Genomic DNA, 11,572 nt, shown 5'->3' with positions numbered 1-11,572 from the left:
TATTTACACTATTCAATATTTCCGTCTGAAGTTAGATAATCCAACTCTTCCCTCAGAGGGATGTGTTTATTGAAATAATTCACGACTATGTCTTTATTGGGCGTAATTTTAATTTCATCGTTGATTTGTATTAGATACCTGCACTATTAGATTTATTTGCGGAGTACAATTTTATCGATATTAGGAGGGAATGTTGCACTGAGACTCAAAGATGTTTGTGGAGGAAAATAAATCCAATAAAACAAACAAATCTTTTTTTTATTATTTCATTACCATTGTCAATAGCTATTTTATACAACCATGTGTGAGAATTACTTTTACTATTAGAAAAATTCAAGAACGCAATATAATTGGATGTTTATTAATCCTTTATTTATAAGGTACAGATAAGGTTTAAGTAGTGTAAACGCCAATTCATGTGCCAGAAAAAAAAATATCAAAAAGGAAAACAATTAATATAGTAATATTTCTGATTGAAATTTGAATTCTTTATAAATGAGCAATTATTTATCAAGATTTGGAATTCTTTATACATGAACAGTTATTTATCAAGGGTAAAAACTATTTCATATTCGTCACACGAGGAACGACAAGAACATGAACTACAGAGACAATTTTTTTCAAGATACTGATGACATTGAACAACTAACAAATGTTGGAAATTATCAATTACAGGTATTAGGAGGTAAAGAAAACAATTGACCGATTTCAGAAGTAAAATTGGAAGGCGTTAGACGTAGGTCTGGAACAAAGGTATTGAAAAGGGACAACATTCATTTATGTATTTGTTTCAAGTTCGAAAAAGTTGCTTGTACACGTAAAATGATGTTTAATGCAATGCATTTAGAAGATACTTTAAACGGCCATCAAAACGATATTTTGGGAGATACAAAGTCATCTGAAACCTTTATTTTGCATTCAGACACGCAGACAAATTTGACATTCGGTCTTTTCCTAACTGCTAAGAGATTACAAAAGTTTCTATAATAATGGCTTTTATTTCTGGGATTGTTCAATTACACAACACGCCACAAGGGTACCGGAGCTTCCGTCCTCTTGACTTTTGGGATTGTCAGTTAGTCCAAGGTCATCTTCGTATGCGGTGATCTGAAATGTGATAGATGCATTAGATCACGCGTGTACTCATTTAATATGAAGGTTTTGAAGCGTGTTGAATAATTTATAAGTTTAGTAATTCTGGATGTAGAAGGCATAGAAGCGAGTCACAAAGTTTTAATATTTACCTGCTAACGACGAGAATACTTTAAAAATACATCGAATACGCATTAGCTTGTCCTTTAATATACAGGTAAGAATCGTGTCTATGTATGCCATAAAAGGAGGGGGATGGGTAGAAGCTAGAATAACGCAGATCAAATGAGAGAAATGATAAAAACATAGTATATAAATGATTACAATATAATATACACATGATGACATAAGTTGTTTTTAGGATTCGAAAAGCCTGGAGCAATGGCGTAATTATGAAATATTTAGCAATGACGCAACTTGATTTTCTATTGACAAGTTTGGAAGGTAACCTTCCTAGAAGTGATGGAATAGCGGTAATTTCACGCACTTTAATAAGTGCCAGCATATAACCCTGATGTGTAGTAAAATATACTTGTAACAAAATGATTTTGAATCAGTCTGCGATAGACAGTGTCTTAAGAAATTAAAACGGCTATGCAAAAATGATGCATTAACTGCCTATATCGTTATAAAAAGTAATATCGTTCAAGCAGCCTCTCTCGTGACACCAAGAGATCGCGCATTGAGATAAAGAGAAATATCATCGACATTGACAATAACGCCCCTATTTATCATGAACGGATGGTAATGATCTCTACTAGTTGGTTATCATTTACTGTCCGTGATGTACCAGTTGTGATTGTACCCTCATGCCTACTTTGCCAGCGACATTTTAGCGTTGGAGTCTGTTACGGTACGACGGTCAGTAATACGTACAATGGCGGATAGTATCAAATAAGTATATGTACTTGTAATGTATAATCTCCCATACTCAACTTAAAAGTGTTAATTTCTACCTGTATCAAAGATGGCGGGCAGATTATCCCCCACCACCCACCCCGGAAAACGAAGCATTTACCAAAACGAAGTAACTCTCCATCCTTAATTAACGGTGGATATTATTTAATGTCTAACCTATTCCGTATTTTCTTGTCATCCCCATATGGTGGGTATCGTGCTGATGAACCGTTAAGTCTCGTATACATACATAATTACATCAGCCGGTGTTTGATATTTCTACAGTTACATGAAGGTGGAAGGTCAAAGCGCGTCAGATGTGTAGAAGATGTAATGTGTTAAAACGCAGCCGAGAGTGATCAATTTATTCTTGAATAATTAAGCGATCTTCTTTCGGGAATTACCTGCCTGAAATCGATGTGATAAACTGTTTTTTGTTTCCTTAAATTATCGATTCGAACATAGTTTTGAGAAGGCAATATGTGGATCCTTATTTTCAAATTTTGGAAAGCAATCGATTATCAATCGACTTTTCCCTGCATATGTTGTTTGGATCAAGTGATCATCGGACTTCTGACATCAAGAAAATCGCAAAATGCAGAGCTAGATCTCGAGAGCAAGCCGTGTGAGAAGTGAGCGAGTATAATTTCAGTTCATTACCACTATACGTTTGGCTCGAGGGGCGACTTCTAAGTTTTTATATGCACTAAACTTATTTAGTTCATTATATCTTGTCTGTATTTGTTTTATTTTTGTTACAAAGGTTCAGTACATTAGTTACAATTTCACATGCATCAAAAATAGCTGACATTTGCTAAACACTACCATGGACAAGACAAAATAAAACCAACAATAAAAAACAAAATATTAAAATAAAAAGAACAAGAACACGTTATGTCAGGTAAATGTCTTCGAATGATTGGGCTAGAATTATTTCTAGTTCTATAAAAGAAAAAATACTTTGCGTCTAGAACCAAGTGACGTTGTTGATGAAGTAAATAAGCCTGACGATGCATGAGGACTGTAAAGATATATGCATTTTGCTAGTTGAAATGACGAATTTATCCAATAAGACAGTACTATTATTATAGTTGTTCAAATGAATGAAACCAACTTTTAAATATGGTGTGTGCGTGTCTGGGGGTGCATGTTAGATAAGACAAAGCAACACTTTGAAGGCAGCATGCAGAGGAAAGTACTGTAAAGAGTCATGCCGAAGAATAACACCATGGTATCTAAACTGGGCCGATCCGATGGTGCGAATAAGCATATACTCGTCTGGTCTCACGTCGAATGGAACCACCTCAACTGAAAATTCAGCAGTTAGGTGGCAATGGAGCTATTTTGTCGTGCAAGAATGTCTAGGCATATTTAACAAAAAATATTTCTTTTCTGATATCTGCTTTCCAATCATTCATTCGCAGTAATATAGTGTCACTTTCAATCGCGAGCATATAAGTACAAATTTAAAATTCAAAATAAATAAATAAATAAATAAATAAAAATCTTACCGCCAGACCCTTGCCGATGATTGAGTTAGGGCCTACTAAATTTGCTAAATGTTCCTGGCGTGTGTTTTTAACAGTTCCGATTTCGCTGGCCTGCAAGTTTCCCAAGTCACCAAGGTGGCGCATCCTGAAAAAATGTTTATTACATTACGCAGAAATTACCTTTTTTGGTCCCATTGGACGCTAACACCTAAGCCACCCATCTGAAAAAATAGAACCCTTAATATGTGTCTATGGAACGAAACTGAGTAAACGAAAATCAACATAACAGGTGTACGTACTAACAAACGGACGAACAAGCGTAACACGGCATGATCTAGCACATTCATGATTTGACACCAAAATAAGAATTGACAATATAACGAACTGGTATTTTGACTGATTTGAATGGAGATGACATTGTATTCACTAAAATCCAGTAACTCGATAGTAATCCGCCCTAGAATGTAGAGGTTATGCAAATACTTGCGTTCTTGTTTATATATGTGTAAGGAAAATCCCCTTAATATCAAAATATTGGTTTGGAAAACATTTGTCTATACTTAACTTTTGAATTCTACTCGTTGAAGAAAGCAAAACAATTCATTAAACCGTCGTACGGTTTGGGGAAGGGTTGATAACATAATTCCAGGTAAACTTCTGCAGAACATAACCAATTATGATAAATTATGCTGGGTGTTCTAGCAGTGTCTTTATTGCCTTAATACATCTAAATATCACCAATACTTATTTTCAGTATTTAAGAAGCATTTCGCGTAATGCGAAGCCTTTTCTGGTATTATGTGGTAAACTTAGTCATGTGCAAAAGGTTAACGCAATCACTGGACTATGATAAGATAAGAACATTGTCTTCTATTTTATTCCATGGTGAGTAGTCCACTGGAAAATCCCATTACCAAAACAACCGACATTACTGTACTTACAACAGTGCTAGCAACTGAGCTACATGACGAATGTTAATGTTAACGCCTGCATCCAGAATGGCAACACCGTAGGAAAAGTGAAAATTATTTTTCTTCTAGGCTGGGCAGGCAAGACAAAACCTACCTTTAATTACAGTCAGTACCATCGTCGTCAAGTAATTGTTTCTGTTATCTGGCTATTCACTATACAAATTTATATTATATTCCTACACTGACCACATCAGCAGACAAATGTGTATGTTAGCAGTGTACGAAAAATAGTCCCACATACTAGATCTCATTACTGTGTTGTAATTGCATATTAAACTCAGTACAAGAAACCGGCAATTTATTTCCCACCGGTGGGTGGGCCTGGGAGTTTCTTGTAAATATTTTTGGCTCTCAAATGACTTTCATTGATGGATTTTGAGTATTCTCATGACGAAGACCACTAAAGTATAATCACAGAAAACAACGTAGATGACTAACCTCACAAAACTTGAATTATTGATCTGAGTAAGCTGGTCATTTTTGTGTGATCAAGGTAGAATACTGCGACATTAATCTCAATAAAAAAATATAAAAAAATTAAAAAAATGGATCCAAAACAATTTTTGGTTTAAGAGAGAAACATTATTTATGAGTGTTCCTATCTAAAGAAGGCTTATATTTTATATTGTCGCTGACAAATAATTTAACAATTTACCAATAAGCTCTGATATCAACATTACCAAATATGCACTCAACGTTCATTGTCATATTTCAATTTTATAAAGACGAGATGCATATCGATATTTGTCGTATCGCGCGTCATGTATCGAAATATATGTACACACACACACACACACACACACACACACACACACATATATATATATATATATATATATATATATATATATATATATATATATATATATAGATATAGATATATATATATAGATATATATATATATATATAAATCCCAATCGATTTATCTCTTTGTACTCGACAGCAATTTTTTTAAATTGCGGGTCCCTCAAATAAACATTCATCAGCAGATTTACGTGTTGTGGTGTGCCGCCATGTCATACTGTGCGAATCCTAAAATAGTTAGCGTTCTACTAAAGGGTGGGATCTAATATTATTACGTATATCCATATTATGTTTGTTAGTTCGCCGGATTATTGGTTGTAAGGGTCATCTTGTAAATATTATATAAAATAGCTTATTGTATCCATGATTGTGAGGTTCTACTTTACGATTAGGTAATTTGTAAACAAATTACGTACCTTCAAATAGTGGATTTGTATTTAGGATGAGGTCATAGACTGAGTGAACATGGTATTGAGGCCTTTTGGAAGCTGTATAAACAATTTAGTTAACGAATTGGAGTTCAAGTCATGTGTTTTCCCCTAGGAAATCCTGTGTCCTAATTTCGGATTGGTCAGCTGCTAAAGGACTTGACCATGTTGACAGTTAAAATGATATATGCATGAGTATTCGACTCTCGTTCTCGTTCTCAATGTTATCATTGTGTTTTATATAAGAGATGTTCACCCGATAATTAGTTATCACTAACTTTAAGATCAGTCTTAATGAAGTCATTTATTTGTGTTTAATTATTTTTGACAGGATTTAATATATTTATTTAAATTATTCAACGGATTGACAAAGTGATCATATACTTGTGGATATAATTTTACTGGAGTTACAGAGAATTCATTCTGCTACATCAAGACTGTTAGCACGTGAAACTATTCCAGACTATTGGCACATTAGCATTCGGACCACCAGATAAACGTGTTTGGAATAATCGATACTTTTGGACTTGCGATATAAATTTTATATATATTTCGGATTTCATTCACCATACTGTAAGTTATTTTAGATTTTTCACTTTGTATTCTAGGTAAATAAATGATAGTTAAATTTTAAAAAATATGTTGTCTTTCACGTTTTTATTTTACTTAGTTTAAGACCATAACAATATGTCAAGGTCTTTTAGGAACAACTCATAAGAATATTAATATAAAAAAATCAATTATTGTATCATCTACATTATTCCAAATAAAAGTCGATTAGAAGTTTATATTATCTCATTGGAACATATAATTTACATATGTATCACACCACCACCTTCAATATACAACATGATCCTGAAACAGATCCTGCTATATTGCGGAGAAACATTCGTTTTTCATAAAACATTCATATGTCCAGGTTTTGAACTTTATCTAAAATAAATCAGGATTTGCCCAATGTTTGTACAAACTAAGCCTTGACAAGTGTGGTAAATTCTGGATCGACGGTGTGTGTGTGTATGTGTGTGTGTGATTTGGACTTTTAACGTAGCTTTAACAAGTTTTCAGTCATATCGCTACGATGTCTGCAATGTGGCAGTTTATAGTGTTGCCTACCACTGGGGCATCATGCCGCAGACATGTATGATGATGTCCCATCCAGTCACATTATCCTGACACCGGGCCTACCAGTCCTAACACTAACCTGCTAGTACCATTTTTATAACTCTTTGGTATGACTCTGCCAGGGATTGAGTCCAGGACTTCCCGCATCCGAGGCGGATGCTCTAAGTACTAGGCCACCGAAGCGGTTCATGTATTGACGGATTTATTGAAATTTGTTTTTACATTTGAATAATATTGGTATGAAACGACTTTGTTTCTTTGCAATAATTTCCCTATTCCACGTAACACATATGCTTGAAATATATAATTAAAGTTGATTACATTCCTTTCCTAGTACTGTTTTACCACTGACAGTTGTTGACTGTATCGACTTCCACCCTGTGAGATAATGTTTTAAGATGTGAACTCAATTAGGGAACTGAATGATGTTGTACTAGCACAGAAAAGACTTCTCGCGGGAATACGGTTTATATTGCAAATCGCGGCATGTAAGTAAAAGCGTTTTGTATTTGTTGCACTTTATCCTTACCTTTATATATATTTTACAAGAGTAAAAGAGCTTAGCTTTGTATCTACATGTTGGCATTCGTTTTCGAAGGATTTATCTTCGTACTTTGTTGCTTCACTTTATGAAGAATGTATCAAATAATTATCACCACATATCCTATATTGTGAGAATGCACATCCGCTAAGCTCTATGTATATTTACATCTTGTTTGGCAAAATAGAAGGGCGCATAGAATGATTTCGGTATGCGCTGATTTTGCAAGATTTAATATTGAGATTCACAACTTGCACAGCTTAACCTATACTCAATGAAGATAAATGAACTCATCGCATGGAACACACAAATTAAAATAAACTTCAATGTGGTTATATATGTAAATGTTATCGTCAACATAAGACGCACTAACCCACGTCTGGTTGAGCAGGTTCGTGTAGTAATCATACGTTATCGTAAACGTTTAAGCTGATATTTTATTCGCTCATCCTTTATCTACATTATGGATGAACACGTACATTCTTGTGCACTGTCGAATGTATGCGATGTGCTCTCAGACATTTTGTGCGTTACTTACTCGTGTGTATCTCTTGCAGCACCATGTAGTGTATTGAGAGGGTTAAAATGGAGACCCATCGATTCACATCCGTTACTTGTGTCATTTATTTCATGTATATGTATACCGTGATACGGACCTCCTTCAAACACAAAGAGTCCCTTGATGTCATACTCAATAACTAGCTTCCCCAATCTTCTGCAATCTTGGCTCTAATAAATAAAATTTTAAAAAATGGCATACAATAAAATAACCTGATTACAGATAGATGCAATAGGATAATGTATAGAAGAGCCAAAGCAATTCTTGGTTAGATTGGAGAAACACATTTGGAAGCTGACATAAAGTTAATAACATCATTAAAGAGAAAATTATATAATAGGACAGCACAGATGTGGGCGTAATACGATTCATTAAATCAAACAATGCCCGATTTTAGTTCATATACTTCGACGCAATGGGAGGTGATTACTTCTTCAGTGAGTTAAACTCCCAATTGAAAAAGGGACAAACATAATTTTGTTAAGACACTGGATCTTTGCCATATTATGTATATATGTATGCATCTGTGTGCGTGGATGGGCTGCACTTAGAGGCGATCTTGATTACTAATACTTTATTTCCAATTTATACTTGATCATCTAGATTCAGAAAATTCTGATGAATAACGATCCACCATCTCACTTATTACCAGCACTGATAGTGCTACAACTATTGCTGCTGCTACTACCACTGCTACTAATTTCAACACCAGGTTTACCATTACAACCAACACCACTACTACCACTTCCATACTAACCACTCTTTGCTGAAAACGCACGGTTCCATTGAACGTAAACCTAATATAGGAGTATTCTGGAAGATTGGGTTTTAAACTGCATACAGCTTTAACTGAAAGTAGAAATGCAGTTTGATGTAATGTGAAACAAAAAACATATATTTTATATTTTTTCTGAATTTGCTAGTCTCTAGGAAGAAAAATATAATACTTTACAAAATGTTGGACTGCGTTGAGTCATTCAGTAGTATTAAATTTGTGTACCAATATACATTATGAGTAGATTATTATCTATGCGAAATCAAAATTTTTGAGAACAAACTATTTAGATTCTGGTGTGTAGACTGTTTCCTTATCGTTTGTGCAAATCCTAACATTTTATATTAGTAGCCAAACTTCTCATACAGGCCGCAAAGAATTATAACACCTACACATTCAACCTAGTTTGCTAATGACGATAAATATTTTTCAGGCAATTCTAGTTTAATTATTACATTTTTTGAATGACTGTAGTTCCATTTAGAGGGACTTTAGGAAGAATACACACTCTTTACTATTTAATAACATCGGGTTTGCATTAAACATTCATTTACTCTGAGCAATCCAAAGCTTTCTGACCATGTTAATGAACATAATTTTATATTAGTATTATTACACAATACAGATTTGTGCTAATTATTAAATCCATTACAGCCTCTCGATTAATTTAAGTTGTGAAGACTTTTTACTGTAAAAACGAAGTTGTCCCACTAGATTATAAATTATCGAGATAACACAACATTGATAACACTTATTAGAAGTTTGTACGACTAGATTATAAATCCTCGATCTAACCCAACCGTATTAAGACTTATGGACGTTATCCGACTAGAATATAATTTTTAACATTTTCTAGTAGATTTACACTTTATTTCCATCCTTTTCCTCAGAATGGTGCCTCTGCTTTTAAATTACACTTTCCAATCTCGCCTTAATAAACGGTACATTTATCTTCGCAAACATTTCTCCAAGAAAACGTTTCATGATTTATGGGGCTCACGTAGATGAGATATTTTATATAGTTCTGCATACATATTAATACCTGTTTGTATTTGTGATCCCCTTTAAAGAAATCCCATGCATAAGTGAGTAGCATCGAAACTCCTTAATATTGTCATGATGTTAGACTAGGACTCTCGCATCTGATTTGTATTGTATTCTTATCATCAGAAAAATCTCTTTTATACTACCTTGAAGCTTTCAAAGCACTTGCCATTTTGTCGTTTGCATCCAGATTATGTATTTTACTTATTTGCTTGCTGAGTACTTTGTTGATGAATTTACATTTGTGCTATTCCATATTGCTAACTGTAGCAAGTATACGTTTCCCTCTTTTACGCAAACGTTAATTTATAAAACAAATTTCATACAATTACACCATTGAATCGAATTAGTTTTCATGCTCTTTATACTAGCCAAAAATAAACATTCTGACTCTTAGTCAATTCATATATATATATATATATATATATATATATATATATATATATATATATATATATATATATATATATATATATATATATATGAAATGCATAAAGAAAATAGCATTTACCCTTTGTTAAATGGAAATTTGGATTTATGAAGTATATTTTATTTGAAATGGTTAATATAAAGAGAGTATACAATTCAATATAATGCATGATTTGTTTCTGCCAGTAATATACAACATTACGTTTCAGTAATAGTCTAACTGAAACCCACAACAAAACCAACATTGTTATGTAGTGCTGAAATAGGTCAGATCAAGAAGATTGGTCTTACCTATTTCCTTCGTACAATCTATTGTAGGAGCCGCATCAACTCTCTGCAACGATACCACAGCTGTCAATAGCACAGTCTTAATTACTTCATACGCCATCTTGACACAGTATATGTCTACAACATACACATACGGTCTATGTGCAACTTCTAACAACACGCCATCATTTATATCGATGCAAGGACCAATACCACCCCCATGGATTGTGTACGCCCAAAACTGAAGGAAGAGGCTTTAGCGAGAGTTTTTAATATATAATTCGATTAGTCCAGTCATCACATTCAGAAAATATGAATAGTTAGCTTCTCGGATCATTTATACAACCTAATAAATCTAAAGCTTTGACATGCAGATATCCAAACCGTTAAATATTTATGATACGATTAGATTTTCTCGGATAGTATTCATGGAAGTTTTAGGTAACAACGACCTATTCCAGGCATTACCCGATTCTGTCACTTCGTTTAATTACTATTCTGTTCAACTTTATCAGTTAAACTAATCATAACTAATGTGTCTTCGGTATGAACATATCACGTTATTTCAGGATATTTGCATTTTAGGTTGGTTGAGAATTCTGGATCGTAAGGTAAAGTCAATAGTTGCTTTTACATATGCAGATAAACTTGTGGGGGGGGGGGGGATAGGAGAGTATTATAGAAGACCCTTGATGCTAACAATCATTTCTCGCGTACATCATTCCTTAAAGTTGAAAATGTATTATGAGTCACGAGACTTTATCCGGTCAAGCTTTACGGGAGACAACCAAGTCGTATAGGTGAAGGTTCATGTTGTAGAATTCTGTCTCATATTGCCAAATGATTGATCGCAAGTCTTTTAAAAAGGATGGGTGGTGCGTTAATTGTCATCAATACTGCTACTCTGCTGGATATCATCAGTGAACACGATGTCAATCAGGAAATAGTAATTGGATATATAGTTAAAATAATTAGATTATTTGAAAATTGCAATATTTTGAGCTGCACCGGACAGAGCTCCCATTTTCGCTAAAAAGAACACTTCCTTGCATACAAGGAAATCTTGTCCACACTGCAAGTATATGTGACTCTTATCAACACATATTGTTGTTGTTAGGATCCTTAATGCATACCCAATTTTATTAAATT

The 11,572-nt window shown here is 33.9% G+C and overlaps 1 protein-coding gene across 1 annotated transcript; it reads right to left on the bottom strand.

Moving 5' to 3' along the window:
• Positions 1-347: 347 nt before the first annotated feature.
• Positions 348-10,610, bottom strand: LOC149801300 (uncharacterized). The gene is made up of 5 exons (XM_089955352.1): positions 10,448-10,610; positions 8,666-8,757; positions 7,888-8,078; positions 3,501-3,624; positions 348-1,107 (listed from the first exon to the last, which is right to left on the bottom strand). Exons 1-5 carry the CDS (start codon positions 10,542-10,544, stop codon positions 997-999), a joined length of 615 nt encoding a protein of 204 aa, XP_089811478.1. The 5' UTR covers positions 10,545-10,610; the 3' UTR covers positions 348-996.
• Between the last annotated feature and the right edge of the window lie 962 nt (positions 10,611-11,572).

This window comes from Sinohyriopsis cumingii, chromosome 4 (genome assembly GCF_028554795.1).
Source record: "Sinohyriopsis cumingii isolate HCF-2022 chromosome 4, ASM2855479v2, whole genome shotgun sequence".
In the NCBI taxonomy this organism is placed as follows: Eukaryota; Metazoa; Mollusca; class Bivalvia; order Unionida; family Unionidae; genus Sinohyriopsis; species Sinohyriopsis cumingii.
This window is presented reverse-complemented; position numbering and strand designations above follow the sequence as displayed.